The 21,023-nt window shown below is 43.7% G+C and overlaps 1 protein-coding gene across 1 annotated transcript in view; it reads right to left on the bottom strand.

Annotated features, from left to right (window-relative positions):
* Positions 1-15,433, bottom strand: part of ARPC2 (actin related protein 2/3 complex subunit 2) — a 39,709-nt gene extending 24,276 nt beyond the window's left edge. The window contains exons 1-4 of the mRNA XM_017891553.1: positions 15,278-15,433; positions 14,985-15,066; positions 6,583-6,617; positions 3,682-3,794 (exon numbers count right to left, since the gene is read on the bottom strand). Of these exons, the coding sequence (XP_017747042.1) occupies positions 3,682-3,794; positions 6,583-6,617; positions 14,985-15,058 (222 nt within the window). The 5' untranslated portion in view covers positions 15,059-15,066; positions 15,278-15,433. The remainder of the gene's footprint in view (positions 1-3,681; positions 3,795-6,582; positions 6,618-14,984; positions 15,067-15,277) is intronic.
* Between the last annotated feature and the right edge of the window lie 5,590 nt (positions 15,434-21,023).

Genomic DNA, 21,023 nt, shown 5'->3' with positions numbered 1-21,023 from the left:
ACTTCAATTTAGTTTATTTTTTTTTTTTTTTTGAGACGGAGTCTTGCTCTGTCCCCTGGGCTGGAGTGCAGTGGCCAGATCTCAGCTCACTGCAAGCTCCGCCTCCGGGGTTTACACCATTCTCCTGCCTCAGCCTCCGGAGTAGCTGGGACTACAGGCGCCCATCACCTCGCCCGGCTAGTTTTTTGTATTTTAGTAGAGATGGGGTTTCACCATGTTAGCCAGGATGGTCTCGATCTCCTGACCTCATGATCCGCCCGTCTCAGCCTCCCAAAGTGCTGGGATTACAGGCTTGAGCCACCGCGCCCTGCCAATTTAGGTTTTTTGAGACCGAGTCTCACTCTGTCGCCCAGGCGGAAGTGCAGTGGCGCAATCTCGGCTCACTGCAACCTCCACCTCCTGGGTTCAAGCAATTTTTTCTGCCTCAGTGTCCCTAGTAGCTGGGATTACAGGCATCCGCCACCACACTCAGCTAATTTTTATATTTTTTAGTAGAGATGGAGTTTCACCATGTAGCCCAGGCTGGTCTCAAACTCCTGACCTCAAGCAACCCACCTGTCTTGGCCTTCCAAAGTGCTGGGATTACAGGCATGAGCCACTGTGCCCCGCCTATTTATTTATTTATATACAAAGACAGGGTCGCACTACGTTGCCCAGGCTGGGCTTGAACTCTTGGCCTCAAGCGATGCTCCTGCCTCGGCCTCCAAAAGTGCTGAGATTACAGGCATGAGTCCCCGTGCCTGGCTGAACAATAATTTCTTAATATTCCACATATTTATTTAACCATTTTCCTATAGCTGGAAGAAACTTTCAATGGGCAAGATTACATTTTTTTATACAAGGGCAAAAGATAAATAATGCCACATGTAGTTCCTATTTGGTGAACACACAGCCACCGTGAGGTATCTCTTTTACAGAAGAGGAACTGAGAGGAGGGGCTCAAGGTCACGAGAGTTTGTTGGTGGCACAGAGAGACTTGACCTTCAGGTGTCTGATACACCACTTCTTTTAAAAAAGTAACATGCATATTCCAAGAATTTGAAACAGCATGCTACCTCTGAGCTACAATTCTGTGTTGCACATACTATTGGTATTTCGAGGAAGGGGAAATCAGACGTGGCAGGGATTTAGTTTAAATCCCTAAGCCCCTAAGATTTCGTTTAATTTCAAGCTTACTAAGTTAATATTCTGAGATCTAAGAGGTACTGAGAGCCAAACTCATATGACATTCAACTGCTTTGCTCCCTCCCCTCGGTAAAACCAGCCAACACTTCCTTGTTACTTCACTTGCACTTTTAACCACGATTCATTTTTCAGTTTGCACCCCCTCTCCCAAGATGACACCAGGAGATGGGTGGAGGCAACCTATCACTTATCACCATTACCTTCCCACTTCAGCAGCAGAGGCATTCTGCCTTTAAAAATGGCCTGTGACAAAGTAATAAGCTTCCTGTGGTTATCATGGGTTGATCACTGTTTAACCAACCCAGGGAGCCATTTACTGTGCACTCTGCTCCAACACTATGAATGTTACTTACTCCACCCACTTGAGTGGGTGGGGTTGGTTCTTTGACCCTTGTGGTGGCTAGAAGAACAGCAATGTGTTCTGGAGCTCCATTGTAAGAAAAGCACAGAATGGAAAGGAGATATAAGAAATCTAGCTTAACTCTTTTTTTTCAGGATTATTATTATTACATTTAGATCTTTTCCCTTTTTTGAGATGGAATCTCACTATGTTGTCCAGGCTGGACTTGAGCTCCTGGGCTCCAGCGACCCTCTCCACTTGAACCCCCCAAGTAGTTGGCACTACAGGTGCATGCCACTGTGCAGGCTCGCACCTAGTGAAGACTGTCTAGGGGAGAATGATTACACAATTTAAAAAACGTCTGTTCAAATACTGTGACACTTCTTTTCAGGTAGTTATAGCTAATTCAAAGCAGGGCTGCAGCTGGACATGGTGGCTCACATCTATAATCCCAGCACTTTGGGAGGCCCAGGAAGGATTGCTTGAGCCCAGGAGTTCGAGACTAGCCTGGGCAACATAGTGAAACCTCCTGTCTATAAAACAAAACAAAACAAAAAATAAGCCAGGTGTGGTGGCACGTGCCTGCAGTCCCAGCCACTCAGGAGGCTGAGGTGAGAGGACTGTTTGAGCCTGCGAAGTTGAGGGTGCAGTAGCTGTGATTGTGCCACTGCACTCCAGCCTAGGTGACAGAGCAAGACCTTGAAAAAAAAAAAAAAAAAAAAAGGGCCGGGCACAGTGGCTCACACCTGCAATCTTAGCACTTTGGGAGGTCGAGGCAGGCAGAGCACCTGATGTCAGTAGTTCGAGAGCAGTCTGGCCAACGTGGTGAAATCCCATCTCTATGAAAAACACAAAAAATTAGCCAGGTGTAGTGGTGCTTGCCTGTAATTCCAGCTGCTCAAGAGGCTGAGGCAGATGAATGCTTGAATCCAGGAGGCAGAGGCTGCAGTGAGCCAAGACAGCACTACTGCAGTCCAGCCTGGGCAACAGAGGGAGACTCAATCTCAAAAAAAAATAAATAAAAAAAAATAAAAGGGCAGGGCTGCTTTAATAGCCATTTGTTTTCTTTCACTCTTTATCTGGTAAAGTGGTGTCAGCCACTATCTTTTACAAAACAATTCTTCATAAGCTTTATAAAAGCACTAGATCTTTCTGAGCTTTTCTTTTTCCAGTAAAGTAACCTGGATTCCAAATTCTCTAAATGTTTCTTCTTTCTTTGAACTTATGAGAAAATCAATTGCATTTGAATAACTAAGGGAAGTAACCGATGGATCTTGGTATTAAGTAAGACCAATTTCAGTTTTTATGCTAAAAAATTAAACAAGCTTTTGCCCATATTCCTTTACAAATCATCTTTTATTATATAAATTTTAAATAATTCAAAAGCTACTACTTTTCAGAAAGAAAACAGCTATGATTATATCTTCATTTAACAGATTAAGGAGAACCTAGTTTGTTAAAACTAAGAAATTTGAAAACTGATTCAGGAACTGAGTCATATTTCCTGCTTTGAGACCCAACCATAACGTGCACAAACTGGTGTAATAGCATTTTCTTTCTTCCATAAATGGCTCTCCCCAGAGCAAATACAGTTCAACAGGAACCAAACCTGCCACTTAACTATTTAAAGAAGCCAGTGAACAAGGCATGCCACCAAAGTTTCATAATGTCTGGACGTCCTTTCTTATTTCCCCTATGGCAGTTATAAAAAAGAGACATTTAAAGAGGATAGCTTTAAAGAGCTTTAATTAAAAATTTCAAAAGACAGCTATTTGTGCCTAAGCTTCCAGAATAAGAACCTGAGACAATAAAATTTAAACAAGCTAGAAGTTATCTATCTGCCTTGCTAATATTACAAAAATAGAACAGAACCTAATTCTTGCAACAGCTATTTTTGTCCTGATCAAGTATTCTTTGCTATGTTTTTGGAGAACTAAAGCTGTGTTCGTTTCCATTGTTTTAAAGCAAGCAAGAAAGAGTCAAAACCTTTTCTAGACACACACTTAATTCGTTACAGTAATCAAGTCAAGAGCCCCTAGTTAGGTGAGCAAGTAGTCATGCGGGGGTGATTTAGTGCCATGGATCTTCCATGAATGGCAAACTGCCAATAAAAGGTGAGGAAACAAAAGTCCTACAGAAAATGATGTGGACCTTACCTCATCAGCACCATGTGCCTGAAGTTCCTTGTAGAATTTCAAAGAAATACTGACCATCACTTTTGTTTTGTCTCCATTAGGATTTGAAATATGATAGAGGACCCCATCGAAATCTGTGAGGAAAGCAAATAAGATCGTATAACAATTTGGAAATGGGAAATAATCTCTCCAAGCGCCTACCTTGCCGTAGGCCACAAGGAAGACCCCTTACAAGGAGGCATGTAAGTAAAACGGAATTTATTTTAAATTCATGTGACAAATCAGCAGAAACACTGGGACAGAATTGCTGAGTACTCATCTCTTTGACCTTTCTTAAAATTACAAAGCTATTCTTTCTTTAATCACAGCTTGATGCTGAAATAATTGGATTTTACATGTATACAACCAGAACGAACAGTATAATGAACTCCCATCTCCACTATGAGGCTCCAACTTTTTTTTTTTGAGACAGAGTCTTACTCTGTCACCCAGGCTGGAGTGCAATGGCATGATCTCAGCTCACTGCAACCTCCGCCTCCCGGGTTCAAGAGATTCTCCTGCCTCAGCCTCCCGAGTAGCTGGGACTACAGACATGTGCTACCACACCCGGCTAATTTTTGTATTTTTAGTACAGACAGGGTTTCACTATGTTGGCCAGGCTGGTCTCGAACTCCTGACCTCATGATCCGCCCACCTCAGCCTCCCAAAGTGGTGGGATTACAGGCGTGAACCACCTCGCCCAGCCTCAACAATTATTAACACATGGGCAATTACTGTTTCATTTAGACATCCTCCTTCCCATTGATTTATTTTGAAGCAAATCCCAGACACGACACATAATTTCATCTATAAATACTTCAGAATGTATCTTTGGAAGATGCAGAAGACTATTTGTTAAAAAACATAACCATGATACGAGTGTCATGCCTAAATTTTTAAAAACAATTTCTTAATATCAAATATTCAGTCAAGGCCAGGCACGGTGGCTCAAGCCTGTTAACCCAGCACTTTGGGAGGCTGAGGTGGGTGGAACACTTGAGGTCAGGAGTTCAAAACCATCCTGGCCAACATGGTGGAACTGTCTCTACTAAAAATACAAAAAATTAGCTTGGTGTAGTGGCACACGCCTGTAATCCCAGCTACTTGGGAGGCTGAGACAGCAGAATCACTTGAACCCGGGGGTAGAGGTTGTAGTGAGCTGAGATTATGCCATTGCACTCAAGTCTGGGGGACAGAGCAAGATGCAGTGTGGAAAAAAAAAAAAAATTAGCCGGTTGTGGTGGTAGGAATCTGTAGTCCCAGCCACTTGAGAGGCAGAGGCAGGAGAATCAATTGAACTTCGGAGGTGGAGGCTGCAGTGAGCAGATTATGAACGCCACTGCACTCCAGCCTGGGTGACAGAGTGAGACTCATTCTCAAAAAAACAAAACCAAAACCAAAACAAATATTCAGTCAAGTATTTAAATATTCTCTATTGTCTCAAAAAAGTTTAAGCATTGTTGTCTTATTTGAATTCAGATGCAAGCAATATCCACACATTGTATTTGGTTATCTTTTGAGCTGCTTCTAATCTATAGGACTCCCCTCTTTTTCGGTTTTATCTTTCTGCAGTACACAGGAGTGACTCAGCCTATGTAATTCCTGAAACTAGGAATAGGTTCCTTCAACTAGAATTAGGTGCTGAGTGCCATCACTTTAGAGAGCTATCGTAAGAATCACGAAAGGGTATCTGGCAATGCTAGTTAGGAGGGTAAAGGGATGGTGCCTGGCCTCCAAGTAACAGCACTTCAGAGCTGCAAAAGTCTTCCAAGATCATCTTGTCAAGGACTCTCATTTTAGAACGGGTGGTTATATTCCTCTGAGTTCATTCACCTAACAAGTAAATAGTACCAACACCTAACCCTTTATAGGGAACAGAAAGCAGCAACATCTCTCTCTGACTTGATGAACACATCTCTAGCTGTTCACGTTTCCCTATCACTCTAGTGCTAGGCAGACTAAGACTGACGGCTACTTGGATAATGTAATATTTCCAAATTAAAAAATAAATTAAAAAAACCTTAGTTTGTACCACAAAATTAAATCCAAACTTCTAACAAATCCAAACTTCTAACTTATCAGCAGGTAACTTTATATTGTTAGTCATCAATGGATTAAATACATGAAACGGTCATCTATTATAAAGAGCTCAAAAAGTCCTGATGAGGGACAGTATCCAAAATGTCAAAGCTTTTTTTCTTGAGATGGAGTCTCGCTCTGTCGCCCAGGGTAGAGTGCAGTGGTGCGATGTCTGCTCACAGCAAGCTTCGCCTCCTGGGTTCATACCATTCTCCTGCCTTAGCCTCCGAGTAGCTGGGACTACAGGCACCCGCCACCATGCCCAGCTAATTTTTTTTTTCTGTTTTTAGCAGAGACAGGGTTTCATCGTGTTAGCCAGGATGGTCTCGATCTCCTGACCTCATGATCCGCCTGCCTCGGCCTCCCAAAGTGCTGGGATTACACGCATGAGCCACAATGCGCCCAATCCATGTCACGGCTTATTTTAGGTACAATTTTCTTTTCTTGTCTTTTTTTTTTTTTTTTTTTGACAGAGTCTCACTCTATCGCCCAGGCTGGAGTGCAGTGGTGCGATCTCAGCTCACTGCAACCCCTGCCTCCCAGGTTCAAGTGATTATCCTGCCTCAACCTTCCGAGCAGCTGGGATTACAGGGGCCCACCACCATGCCCAGCTAATTTTTTCATTTTTAGTAGAGGGGGTTTCACCATGTTTGCCAGGCTGTTCTTGAACTCTTGACCTCAGGTGATCCACCTGCCTTGGCCTCCCAAAGTGCTGGGATTACAGGCATGAGCCACTGCAACCAGCCTATTTCCTATTTTTCATATTGTACCTTCTCTTCAGAGGGCTGAGATAAAGATGCTTACCTGCAAATGTTACTTCTACTGCTTCCGGTTTGTTTCTGTAAACAACAAAAAAAGGCCCCCAGTTAAGATGACTGTATTGCTGCTTACCTTCAAGGGGACTGGAAAGGCACCTGAGCTTCATTTAAGATCAGACCATTCTGTATAAGTTTTAGGTTACTGCCAATCAAAGTACACAATTCATTTTCTCATGGACCTGAACTTTTGGACTTGCTTTAAGTAGAAGACAAAAAAGGAAGGTCAGCTATAGCTTTTGTTTCTCACCTGCTGTTGAATCTCCTGCCTTGGTTGGTGTTCACTTTCAATTCTGAATTTCCTAAGAGCACGCTATATACCTGTTTGTATATGTGCACCACAAAATGCCATCTTTTGGTCAATGCCTTCCCCACAGGACAGTGGTATTAGGAGTAATAAGTTCAGCAGGAAAATGGCTAAGTGTAATGTAGAATGGTTTTAATATGCTTAAAGTGAAGTATGATTTCGGGCCATAAACAAAACGGCAAGTTCTATTCCACTTCAAAATCCGCCTGTAAGCGTATCTACTCATCTTTATTTCTTCCTTTACATCACCAAAGTGCTTACCACTCACCTTCACGAAACCCTCTTTAGTTCTACCCTAGTTTTGTCTTGCCTTTTAAATTCCAGCTCTGAACTTAAAATAGACAGTGTAACACAAAATAGCACTATGAAATCACTAAGGAGAATAGTCAGGACATCTGCTTTACAACTTCGGCTTTCTCATCACACTCATGTTTTGGGACAAATACCCTTATACCTTTGCATTCTGCCCTATCATCTATAAAATGGGGGAATACAAATGATCCTATCTACCTCATGAAACTACTACATATAACACAAGAACAGACCTAAAGTCCAAAGTAGGAAGCAAATGAAGACTATTGCCTTATCAGCTAGCTACCTGTAACTCAATGATTCCACTTTGTTTTAGGGGCTAGCAAACAAGATGGACACATTTTCACATTTATTTTTGTCTAACTTGCTCAAGACCTCTTAATCAAGTACGTATCTTTTCCGTGATCTCTGCTCCATCACCTGTGAAAGAAACCAAGACTAAGTTGATCTGCAGGGCTGCTGGAAATAATGGAATATATAACATGGTTTATGAGTGCTAAAAAGTTGATATAGAAGACAGACAATACCTTTCAAGGAAACTGGCTTCTATGAAGCATGCTAGCCCTGCTGAAAATCAACCTATATGAATCATACAAAGCTTCACCCAGCCTCTTCAAAGCCCTCTATATGTGACTTAGGAAAAGCATGTTGGGTATCTCTAAGAATTGAAGAATCAAGTGGGTTTATGGATAAGCAGTGAGTTCAGAACAGAAGGAAAAACTATATGAAAATTTAAATTGCTTCTGAGCCTTCATTTTGAAACTGTAGCCAGAAAACAAAGGCAATGAGTCCAATACCATTCCTCACCTTTAGAAAACAAGAGCAAAGAACAAAAATATGGAAATGTTAATCATGGCCCAACTGAATCAAGTATTAAAAGGACGACCAATGGGAGGAAGCATACTTTCCTGGGGAAGGCTGGCTGTGCTGAAGAGTCAGGGAGTTTACAAAAGCCCATTATTCCATCACTTAGTAGGTTTTTTTTAACCTTTAGGTTTTAATTCAGCCAAAGATGGGCTGAGTTCCTCACTCTCCTACTTTATCAAAAGACCTGAGAAAAATAAACTATAAATAAATAACCTTTGGGTTCCAAGTCATAAATACTTTGAGTCCGTAATTTCAAATTTCTCTAGGCATAAAGTACCCTGAGCACAGATCCCTGGGGGAAAAGTTGCTATGATCGATCTTAAGTGGTTTGCTGTCTGACTTAGCAATACTTGTCAAATCACTGCCATTAATATTTTAGTTTACTATTTATGGCTAGAAGAGAGAGAAAGGCTGCTGAGGAGAGCATTAGGCCAAAGGAGACTTCATGAGAAGTCTTCTGGGAATTAGAGGTCCGAGAACTCAGTGCCTTAACGAGGAGTTCGCTGAGTGTGAAGTATACCATCACAAGATGGCTTCTCAATTCCAAGACCTTGCGCTTGTTATTTTACTTCCACGGTTTAAAATTACAAAGGAGCAGGAGTGAGACCGGCCCTGGGAAAGTGTTCCACTAAACAGGGGCCCCAAATTAATAGTTACATTATTTACTGTTCTACCAGCTGCTAAAATTTCAGATACTGGGGTGAGAAAAGCAAGTTATTTAGAATTCAGAAATTATTGGCTATGTGACCATAGGCAATGCTCCTCAAATGTCACCGGGCCTCAGGTTCCTCTTCTACAAAATGGGGACAAAACACCTACCCCCCAGGTTGGTGTGAAGGCTGAGACGATATATGTACAGTAGTACAGCAGTCTCCCCTTATCTGTGGGGAATATGTTCCAAGACACCCAGTGGATAAATAAAACTGTGGATAGCACTGAACTCTAGCAAAGAAACACCAAGGTCACTTTTTTTACTTAAAGAAATCACTTTATGGGTTCTCTTTGGCATATTCAAATTGCCAGCATCATTACTCCTGTACTTTGGAGCCATTATTAAGTAAAATAAGGGTAACTTGAACACAAGCACTACAATGCTGTGACAGTCATTCTGATAACCTAGACAGCTATTAAGTGACTAATAGAGGGTAGTGTACACACTGTAGATATGCTAGAAAAAAAGATGATTCACGTCCCCGGTGGGACAGTGCAAGATTTCATTATGCTACTCAGAATGGTGCACAATTTAAAATTTATGGATTGTTTATTTCTGGGATTTTTCCATTTAATATTTTCAGACCATGGTTCACTGAAGGTAACTGAAACTGCAGAAAGCAAAACCACAGATAAGGGTGGACTACTGTACAGCAAAGTTTCTCAAACAGTGTCTCGTAAGTTACCGATATGCTGAGATAATGATGCCTATATCCCTTAGGGCAGGCAGCAGGTGGCAGGATCTCTGAGAGGCTAGACCATTTACCCAAACGTGCCATACAAATACAATCATGTTCTGTGTGTGCCATATGATAAACAAGGTCAAGAATCACAGTGAAGGATGCCTGCATGGTGCTTACTTAATATGTAGTAGTTACTTACTCAATGTCTACCCCCACCCCCTATCCTTAAGAGCCCTAGTTTTCTCAATTGTAAATGAGATCCACTATGTGTCACACAGGGGCACTTTGAAATGAAATGAAGCCATGTTAAGGGAGATAGCACAGTGCCTCGTTCACAGAAGGTAATCAATAAATTAGTTCTTCTCCTAGGTGGAGTCAGAGATCAGACTCTGAAGCTGTGGTTGGGAGAGGTTTTAGGATTGCAGTAATTCCCTGAATCAGGAATTGGTTAGCAGTACAAGGAGAAATAGAACTGCTATAAGTGTCAGACTGCTGTAATGTCTGGAATCCTAGAACAAGCTGGCTGGATACGTCCTCAGTTACTGACTGGACAACCCAAGACACTAAAACATAATCAATTCATTCAGATAGGTTTTAAGAGCTATTCTCAAAATCCTTTGGAAAAAATTTTCTTCTATCTTTTCTCTAAGGAAGTTTCTAGAATGTCAATAATTAATCCAGAAAGGGCTCCTGGCAACTGCATTATCTCATCTTCTTTTCTCATGAACAACTTTGGGCTTTTTACTCCTGAATGCACCCTAGGATACAGTTCCCCATTTTTTTTCTTTTTGAGATGGGGTCTTGCTCTGTCACCCAGGCTGGAGTGCAGTGGTGCCATCTTGGCTCACTGCAACCTCCGCCTCCTGGGTTCAACTGATTCTCCAGCCTCAGCTTCCCAAGTAGCTTGGATTACAGGCATGTGCCACTACACCTGGCTAATTTTTGTATTTTTAGTAGAGGTGGGGTTTCGCCACGTTGGCCGGGCTGGTCTCAAACTCCTGACTTCAAGTGATCCGCCCTCCTTGGCCTCCCAAAGTGCTGGGATTACAGGTGTGAGCTAGGGTGCCTGGCTCCAATTTCCCATCTGGGCATTTATGTCTCTCTCCTACTTATCCCTTCTTATGTCCTGAATTAGAGGAATTATTGAATTCTGCTCACTATAAAGGTTTCTGAGCATTCTACTTTAAATCTTCTATAAGGCTCCCATCATTCTTTTTGAGCAAAGCCTACAAAAATAGATCATATTAGGTAAGAGGAGGTCCTATTCTCTGCTAAGCCATATCTCAAAATATGGAGAACAAAGAGACCTAAAAGCTGATTTACTCAATGTCAGAAAAATGCCAGCTCCTAAAGAAACAAGGAATCATTCTATCTGGCTTCATTCATTTCTTCAACAAACCAATTTACTGAGCTGACTATATATATAATGAGGATGCTGGGGAACCAAAGACGATTAAAGCGATACACCCAGCCCTTAAGGAGTTATCAGTTTGGTCCAGCACAGCTCTGGGACTTCATGACCAAAGTGGTCCCAAGTAGGCCACAGGACAGGCGGCAGTGTGTAATTAACTACAGTGACCTGTAGAAAGACCAACCAGGTCTTCTTATCGAGTTGGACACAACATTCCATTTCTTCTAAATGCTTAAACAATGTCCTAATTCCAAATCACTCCAAACCAGCCTGTCTCTCTGAGGACATATGCAATATATTTGGGAATGAGAACAGAGTATCAGCAAGATTTAATTTATTCCTTTTTCAAATTTCTCTTCCCACCATCCTCACCCACCCCAACTGGCACTGCTTGCTTACTGAGTTTCACTTCCCCTCACGGAACCACAGCTCCCCACAATATGTACTGGCTGTGGCAAGGAGCCAGCACACACTTATATCCAATAGCAATTTGCATCTGATAGAATTTCCTCAATTTTGGATTCCAGACTCCAGACAAGTTGACAGGCTTAGCTTCTCAGTATGAAACGGTTCTTGGTATGTACACTAATGAAAGAATTAAATTAATTTGCCTGATTACTTTTGCTTTGAGGGTCTGGGTAAGAATTCCCAAATGAAAAGGCAATGCTGTTAAGACCTGTGCATGAGGTTATTTGCAGTGTTGGGCATAGCTTTTAAGTCAGTCACATTCTCTTAGTTTGCAGGCTGCTGGGAAGACAATTTACCAATAATTATTATTTTGTGACAACATACGGGTTGTTTCAATAAAGCCACTTTCCAGAAGTGTGGTAGGAAAAAATTAAAAAGCAATCTGTTTGGAATGATCCTTAGGCTTTGCTGAACTGCCTCCAAATTAAAAGGTTATCATGACCAAATGTACTCTTAAAACAGTTTAGATGATAGCACTGCTTTACCCAGAAGAAAGGTGATACTTTTAGTAGGAGGCCACTGGTGAGACGATCCAGCAGGATGATCTGAGAGGAATCATTAAAACAAAACAAAACAAAAAACTTCAAAAGAAAAATTAATGCAACTATATTCTGAAGTATATGCCACAGAACTATTTTTAAGACCATCTCAAGCTTTCATTTTCAGAAGCTGGAACAGTGCTAATAGAACTTTCTGCAATAATGGAAATGTTCCATGTCTGTGCTAAATACAACAGCTACTAGCCACATGTGGCAAATGAACACTAAAAATGTGGCTAGTGTGACTGAGGAACTCAATTTTACTTCATCTTAATTTTTATTTAAATTTCGCTGGCCACTTGTATGGCTATCTTATTGGACATCACAGAGATGGAAGACGCACTCTGGAAAAGGCTGCTCTGAACTGTAATTTCCCCAACTGGTTTATTCTGAGAAGTGGAAAAAGTAGGGTGGAGCTGACCTCTCCTAGCAGGTTCTCACACCAGCAAAGTCTTTCAAATCTCCGGGGTTTATCCTCCAAATTACTCCCATTCTTTAATGTCTTTCTCTGATCTCCACCCCAACACCTTTCACCCTTTAGCACCTCCCTAACTTGGCTAATAGGCTCTCAGAAAGGTCCCTTTTTTTCTGTTGCTGCCTGGGCTGAGCACTGGTAGAATCTCATACATGTTTATGATAATCACACTGGGCAAACTTTGCTGGAAGTTCTGGAATAAGCCTGCACCTTGCTTTACCTTACTGGGATGCCTGGTAATTTCCACTTGCTTCATTCGGGCTTCTGCTGGGTGATATATCTGTAATCCCAGGAGAGTCCTGCCTACTAGGCAGGATATTGTGGTCTTTTAAAAGACTTTCAAAGTTTCAAATTCTCAGCAGAATGTTCTCAGCCGCCTTATTGAAAACCAAATCTCAAAGAGGGAGCTGGGCCAGAATGAAAGCCTAAATTTATACACACACACCCGCACATGTGCACAAGCACACACAGCAGTGCACCCCCATACAAGTTCCCTACAATGCAAATCTTTGTAAAAAATGTCCCGAGCACAGGCGCGGTGCTGTAATGCCAGCACTTCGGGAGGCGGAGGTGGGCGGGCCACCTGAGGCCAGGAGTTTGAGACCAGCCTGGCTAACATGATGAAACCCCATTTCTACTAAAAATACAAAAATTAGCAGGCTGTGGTGGCACGTGCTTGTAATCCCAGCTACTTGGGAGGCTGAGACATAAGAATCACTTGAGCCTGGGAGGGCGAGGTTGCAGTGAGCAGAGATCGCGCCACTGCATTCCAGCCAGTGAGTCTGTCTGGGGGAAAAAAAAAATGTCCTAGAAGTTCTAACGTTTGTCTTCCAGACTTGAGGGCCTATTTAATCCCTCCGAAATGGTTAGCTTCTTTTTTTAAGAATAATTTTTTAAAAGAAAAAGAACTGAAGTTCCAAATAATGGGCCATATTTTGGAATCACAAGTCATTAATACACAAATAGACGAGAATGTACTCCTATGTTAAAAGACATGCCTCTTCTTGCAAATACACAGCCATTTATCTTGTAGATCAGCTTATAACCGCCCAGGTCTCATTCTTTGCTAGTCTGGACCTGAGAATGCATTAAGATCAGTTATGAAAATGCAGAAGTTAATTCAACTTCCTCCTATGTGCTACACTGCTTAGAAAAAAGTATACAGCAATCACCCAAAATAAGACTCTGGGCTGATTCATTTGAATATTTAAAATGCAAAGAAACTGGTAAGAGAGGCTAAGACAAGAAAGAAGCAAGTCAGCCTAAAATATAAGCAACTGCAGCCCCTGGCAGGAAACAGTACTGCTCACTACACATATTACTTCAAGGAAAGTAGTGCTTTGTTTTACAGATAAAATCTGTTGCCTTATAAAGGAGACAGGACATACTACATATTCAATTTAAATGGTAGTTAATACTTTTTAATGCCTCCAAGCCACAAGTACATTATGACCACTTAAAAACTCCCCCCTACCCATCTTCTCCCATCTGTGGATCTCCAAGTACTTTCCTATTACTAGCTCCCAGTTCACCAGAAACAGTCTGCTCTTATTTCCTCAACTGTGAAACCCAGATGTGAAGCCCCATGCTCACAGATAGGGAAATGAGGCAAAGGGATTGGCTACAGGCCAGCAAAAATTAGAACCCAAAACCCTTAGCTCATGTTTTAAATATTATATTAGAAAAGCAAAGCAGCTTTGGAGGAGGTTGTCTTCTACTGATTCTTGTGTTTGGCAGAGAAGGCTGCCTTGGAAATATGCCCTAAGCCAATCTTTTAAAAAGTCCAACTGTAAAGAGAGGTTATCTAAGAACTTTATAGATTCTGGAGGCTTTGAAGTGTGTAACTGGGCCAAGGCTACCACAGAAGAAATCACAGACCAAGGGTCTTGATGTAAGAATTTACAAGATAACCAGATAAAGGTTAGAGGGCGAGGAGAGAGCATTAGAACCTCAAAGGAGAGATAAGGAAGGGGTGTGCAGCAAGGGACAATTAGCTTTGCTTGAAAAATATGTAACAAAATGGCCCAGTATCTCTCACAGAAGGGTTCGGGGAAGGGAAACCAGAGATCGCGTTTTTCCGGCTCTAAGACTGGGTCGGCTTTCAGTCATCTCTTCTGCCCCTTTTAGAGGAGACGGCAGTGGGGAACGAGAATACTGGTGGCGATGTGGGCCTGCATCTCCTTTCCTCCTCCAGTCCTGGGAATTCCTGAAAACTCCTTCCAACCCAATTCCAAACAAGCTCTCTCTGGGTTCAGAACAATGCCAGGGAATTTCACGCAGTGAAGGGGTCGCCTTCTCGCCCCAGCGGGCAGGGGGCTCCTCCAGCACGAGTTCCGGCCCCAGCGTCCCCCACGTCCCACAGGTCTCCTGCCCTTAGGCACGCACAGCCGTCACCACTCGCTGCTTCCGCATCCCTCCTCTGAGCCTCTCCCCACGCATCTCTGCCCCTCGCCCGGCCGCGCCCAATCGCCTCCCACGTCTACCCCGCTGGGGCAGCCCCTACACCCTGCCACGCACCCCATTTCTCTCCTCCAGGTCTGGGGGACTGGACGACACTGGGGATTAGCCGGGGTCAACTCTGCCTCCCCCGCCACCCCCGGCCCCGGGCGCGCGCTCACCCGGCGGCCGCGTTCTCGAACTTGAGCGCGAGCGTCTCCTCGATGATGCGGTTGTTCACCTCCAGCAGGATCATGGCGGCGGCTGCCCCGAGCAGGGGAAGGAGAAACAAGGGCCGGTGAGGGTGGGTAAGGGAGGGAAGGACGGAGGAAGCGGCCCTGCTGCCCCCTGAGGGGACCTGGGTGGGGTAGGAGGTTAGGGGAGAAGGGGAGAGGGGCCGGGATGGAGGGAAGGGTAAGACGCACGCGCTGGCCCACGCACGCAGACTGTGGAGACACCCACCCACCCAACCGACCTGGCCCCCAATGCCTGAACCCGCCTGCCGAGCCGCCGCCGCCGCCGCCACTGCCGCTTCACCGACAAGCCCAGTCCCCGCCCAGCCCCCGGCTCTGGCCGGCCACTTCCGCTCTCACACCCACTTCCGCTCGCCGCCTGGACGCGCGGCCCCGCGGCGCCATTTCCGCTTCAACCGCTCGTGAACGCGAGCGCAGGCGCGCCGGAGGAAACGGAGACTGCGCTTGCGTATGTGTGATGCCGCCACCCCACTCTATTTTCTCACAGACCGCCTTACGTCTACAGCCTACCAGTGCGTCCCCCCGGAGCTGTCATTCCCCGAGGCTTGCCTAACTGTCCAGCTTATCACTCCCGCTTGTCCCAGAGATCCAACTCCGTTCTTCCGGTCTTGTCATTTCAGAGACCTCGCAAGAAGCTCGCCCTTGTAGTCTCCCAGCGGGCTTCTTTGCTCCCAGCGGGCTTCTTTGCTCCCAGCTTGTTTGCTGGGGGTGCCTCTTTTTCTTTCCAGGTATAGCTGTCCAGCGACACCATCACACATTCATTTCTCCAACAAACATTTTCATGGGCTCTTGCTCTATACTGGGGATGTAGTGGTAAATGAAATAGACGAGGCCCTGCCCTCGTGGAACTTATAGTCTGGTAGAGGAAAGACAATAAAATTCTCAATTGTGTAAGGAGGTAGAGATGCATGGGGAGAGGATCAGAGTAGGGATGCGGAAGCAGCGAGTGGTCAGGAGTGTACGTGCCAAAAGGCAGGAGACCTGTGGGACGTGGGGGTAGCTGGGGCCGGAACTTGCGCCGGAGGAACCCCCTTGCCCGCTGGGGCGAGAAGAGGACACTTTCCTTGCGTGAAATTCCCCGTATTGTTAAAAGGACAATTAAGGAAAGGAATGAGAGGTCACCTGGGTGAATAGGCAACTTAGATGGGCCTCCCTGTGTTCCTGTCATGCCTCCAATTCTGCGTCCAGGTGTCCAGAACACATTTTTTTTTCTACTTTTGAAACCTTCCAGTACCTCTGGCAGAGATAAACCCTCCTTGTTACCTGCGTGCGGAATCTTAACTCCTCTTTGTGCTACATCTGCACCATCTGCCTTAGTGCCTTGTTTTGTGTTTTCCCTCCTCCGGGGAGAATGTAATAAACTTAGCTGAGTCCCTTCTACATACAAGGAAATAATTTATTTTCTGTTATGTGTTTGGGGGTGGGGATAAAAAAATGAACAAGAAACTAACTCCTATCATTAAGGCACAGATAGTCCTTTGAAACATTACTTAACGGGCTGTGGATGAACTTCAGGATATTGCTGATCCCCCAAAATTATACGCTAATTTAATTAATTAATTTTTTTTTTGAGACAGAGTCTTGCACTGTTGCCCAGGCTGGAGTGCAATGGCATGATCTCGGCTCATCGCAATCTCTGCCTCCCCGGTTCAAGCAATTCTCCTGTCTCAGCCTCCCAAGTGGCTGGAATTACAGGTGCCTGTCACCACGCCCATTTAATTTTTTTGTATTTTTAGTAGAGATGGGGTTTCACTGTGTTGGCCAGGCTGGTCTCAAACTCCTGACATTGTGATCCTCCAGCTTCAGCCTCCCAAAGTGCTGGGATTACAGGCGTGAGCCACCGTGCCCGACCGATATGCTAACTTTTTAACATTAATGACTATTGAACTAAAATAATGTTTATAAATTGTTTAAAATATGTATACTTATAATACTAAAATGAAATTGTCATGAAAAAAGCAGTTCCCTCTTTGGAGGCAACATGCTCAACTCTTTCACAAATTCATCCTGATGTTTACCTTCATCTTCCTTCATCCCTCCCTCCCTCCCTCCCTCCCTCCCTTCCTTCCTTCCTTCCTTCCTTCCTTTTCTTTCGACAGGATTTCACTTTGTTACTTAGGCTGGAGTGCAGTGGCACGCTCTTCGCTCACTGCAGCCCCAATTTCTCCGGGCCCAAGCAGTCCTCTGGCCTCAGACCCCAACTAGCTGGGACTACAGGTGGCCACCAATATGCCCAGCTAATTTTTGTATTTTTAGTAGAGACAGGGTTTCATCATGTTGCTTAGGCTGGCTCCGAACTCCTGAACTCAAGCGATCCGCCTGCCTCAGCCTCCCAAAGTGCTGGGATTACACGCATGAGTCACTGCGCCCGGCCTACCTTCATATTTCTAAGTGAATGTTTATACCATTATTTCTTGGTTTGTTAATTTTTAGCATTATGTGTTGACTTCCTGACATGGTAAAGAAGAACTTGACTGTATCACTTCTGCTTCCCACCATATAGCTGTGTAACAACTTTTGGTTAAACCAATAATCTGCGCCCAGCTGCATTAAAATTATTATGTATGCAAATATTGTTTAGTGATGAGCCAAGAAATACACTACAATCATGACTTCTAGTTTACATGGCCCTTCATTTTTCTTAGGGTTAATTATTGCCTTTTTTCTCTCATTTGTCTGATTTTCTATAAACAGTATTTACAGTTGGCTTTTCACCTCAAATGCTCTAAGACTGTATCGAAAAGTCTAGCAATAATGTTTTCCATATACTCGGTATATAAGTTCCACTTTCTTTGGAGTTTTTGTCCCAGAGCCTGCCTTCCTCTTGTTTCAGTCTGGACTAGCTGCTCACTAGACTTGCTGTACAGTCGTCATTCTGCAATCTTCCTTCATTGCTGTTCTGGGGTGGTTTTGCCCATTTCCTGGATCCCATGTCTTCCTCTTGTTTTACTTCCTTGTTTTGCTAAAGCATCTCCTCTAGTAACTTCCTAAGAAAGGGAGATGGGGGAGATATGTTGTTAGAATCTTTGCATATTTGAAAATATCTTACTTCTATTTAACATTTGATGTGTTGTTGGGCTAGATATTCAAGTTTGAAAATAATTTTCCCTTTTTATTTCGAAGGTATACTACATTTTCTTGTACCTTCTAGGGTTGCTATTAAAAAAGTATAATTCCTATTCATATTTCTGATCCTTTGTCTGTTACATCTCCCCCATCTGTGAAAGCCTTAGGATTCTGTCTTTAACTTGTTGGTTAGAAATTTTATAATGATTTGCTTTATTGTACCACTTTCTTAATTTGTTGTACTGAGCACTGATTCAAAATAGAAATTCATAGAGCTGAGCGTGGTGGCTCATGCCTGTAATCCTAGTACTTTGGGAGGATGAGCAGGGAGGATTGAGCCCAGGAGTTTTAGGCTGCAGTGAGCTAGGATCATGACACTGCACTCTAGCCTTTACAACAGAGCGAGAACTTGTCTTAAAGAAAAAACACAAAAAACGAAAGCTTTTCATCTTGCAAAACTGAACTCTAAAGCAACCCATTGTTTGTTTTTTGTTTTTCTATTTTTGTGGAATATCTTCTTGCATTATCTTCAGCCATTTTAACTTTTTTTTTGTTTTTTTGTTTTTGAGACAGGGTCTTGCTCTGTTGCCCAGGCTAGAGTGCAGTGGGCAATCTCAGCCCACTGCAGCCTCGACCTCTTGGGCTCAAGCGAACCTCCCACCTCAGCCTCCCAAGTAGCTGGGACCACAGGCTTGTGCCACCACATCTGGCTAATTTTTTGATTTTTTGTAGAGATGAGGTCTTCCTATGTTGCCCAAGACTGAACTTTCAGTTTTCTTAATTCCCAAGACCTTTTTTTCCTGCTGACTGTCTCTTTTCCATATTATTCTATCCTGGTTTTATGGACAGGCGTGTTTTCCTGTCTGTGAGGATATTATAATAGTGAATTTGTTTTTAGTTTTTCTTCTCTCTACTTTGTCTCTGTTTCCTTGGGTTCTTTTTAATGTTAATTTATTTTGGCTACTCTCATGTTAATGGCCATGTCAAACTTCTGTCTACTTTAGCGATCTATTCATATTTAAGGATGAGACAATAAAAAGCTGAGTGGAGACTCTAAGTGTTTGGGCAAGATGAGTTAACTAGCTCCTTGCTACTCAAAAAGGACCAGCAGCATTGACATCATCTGGGAGCTCACTGGAAATGGAGAACCCCAGGTTCCACTGTACCTACAGATTTAGAATCTGCATTTTAACAACATCACCAGGCAATTCAAGTGCACATTACATTTTGAGAAGCACTAGGTTGACCGTAAGTTGCATAGATGATGTGCCAGATGTTGAATGTCGATATTGGGAGGTCTTCTCTCCAGGGAAGAATCCTCCAGTTGCGTTTGGAAAGTGGCTGTTCTTAAATAGCCGGAAATTTGCTGCATTCAGTCTTGAAGATAGAGGCTCGAGGTAATTTTGGGGTTGGAGTGGCTGTCTGGCCATTCTCCAATTAGTCCTCCACATCCACTCTTCATCCTTTTTCACCCTTCTATCAACTGGACTCCCTTACACCTTGGTGTTTGGTTAGCCAATAAGGAGCCCCAGCAGGAGGAGGGGGAACAGAAGTAGTAGTGGTAGGAGGAGGAGGCAAAAGAGTAGTATCAGGCTCTTTAATCTTGGGCTTCCTTCATCTTTTGAGGTCGCTTCAGGCTGGCTTTGTTCTTCAACCAAATGTCACTGCTCCTTTCAAGGTGGCCACCTCAGCACAACTCTTCCCTTCATTCCAGGTCCTGATCCCTCTCCTCAACCTTCTGGGCTTAGGGATAGTGTTAGCTTGGCTGCTATTAGTCCTGGGTTACTGTATTCTCTCTTGTGGCTCCCCTACATCCACACTTTTGTAAAAAATCCTTCTTAAATACGTTCTCCTCAAATTATCCTATCTTGAGGGTGCCATCTCTTTCCAATGGGATAAAGACTAATGTGGTGGGGTGGGGGAAGAGTGATGTCATGGAAGATGGCGGAGTAGAATTGATCCCTTCACCGGAACCACTATTGAGCTGGCAAGAACTGTCAGAACCAACTATTTGGAGCTCTGGATTCTAGTGGAGCACTTGCAGCATTGAAGGAAGTACTTGATGAAGAAAGAGGCTGGTGAATTTTGGTGAATACTTCCCAGCAGCATCCAGTTGTAGAGATGGCAATCTGTATCCCTGATGTGCTTGGCGATGTGAGGGTGGGCTATAGGGACCTTGTTCTCCAAAAATCAGGCTTGTGTGTTTTGATATACCTTATAGTTTGCTAAGGGGGCCACCTCAGAGGTTGGCCATTGTTTCAACCTCCATGGGCTGAGCTGAAATGGTTTTCTTATTGGTGGAGGGGATTTAAAAAGCTATGTTTTTTTCTTTTCTTTTCTTTTTTCTTTTTTTTTTTAAGATAAGGTCTTGGCCAGGCGCAGTGGCTCACACTGCTGAGCCACATGGCTGAGGTGAGCAGATTGCTTGATGTCAGGAGTTTGAGACCAGCCTGGTCAACATGGTGAAACCCTGTCTCTACTAAAAATGAAAAAAGTTAGCTGGGTTTGGTTATGCACCTGTAATCCCAGCTACTCGGGAAGCTGAGGCTAGGGGAATTGCTTGAACCTGGGAGGTGGAGGCTGCAGTGAGCCAAGATCATGCCACTGCACTCCAGCCTGGGTGACAGAGCGAGACTCTTATCTCAAAAAAAAAAATGAGGTCTTGCTATGTTACTCAGGCTAGGCTCAAACTCCTGGGCTCAAGCAATCCTCCTGCCTCAGCCTCCTGAGTGATGGAGGGGATTAAAAGAGAAAAAACAGCCCTTTTCTTTTTTGGATCCAGGAATTGAAGGAAATCTCTGTTAGGTCACTGGTTGACTGCAGAAGTAATAAGAGTCTTTAGTGACTACACATGCCAAGGAATATAGTCTTTGCAACATAGTTTTTTTTTTTTTTTTTTTT

The sequence above is a fragment of the Rhinopithecus bieti genome, unplaced genomic scaffold, assembly GCF_001698545.2.
Source record: "Rhinopithecus bieti isolate Rb0 unplaced genomic scaffold, ASM169854v2 scaffold_21117, whole genome shotgun sequence".
In the NCBI taxonomy this organism is placed as follows: domain Eukaryota; kingdom Metazoa; phylum Chordata; class Mammalia; order Primates; family Cercopithecidae; genus Rhinopithecus; species Rhinopithecus bieti.
Note: the sequence above shows the minus strand (reverse complement) of the source record. Positions and strands in the feature narration are given on the sequence as shown.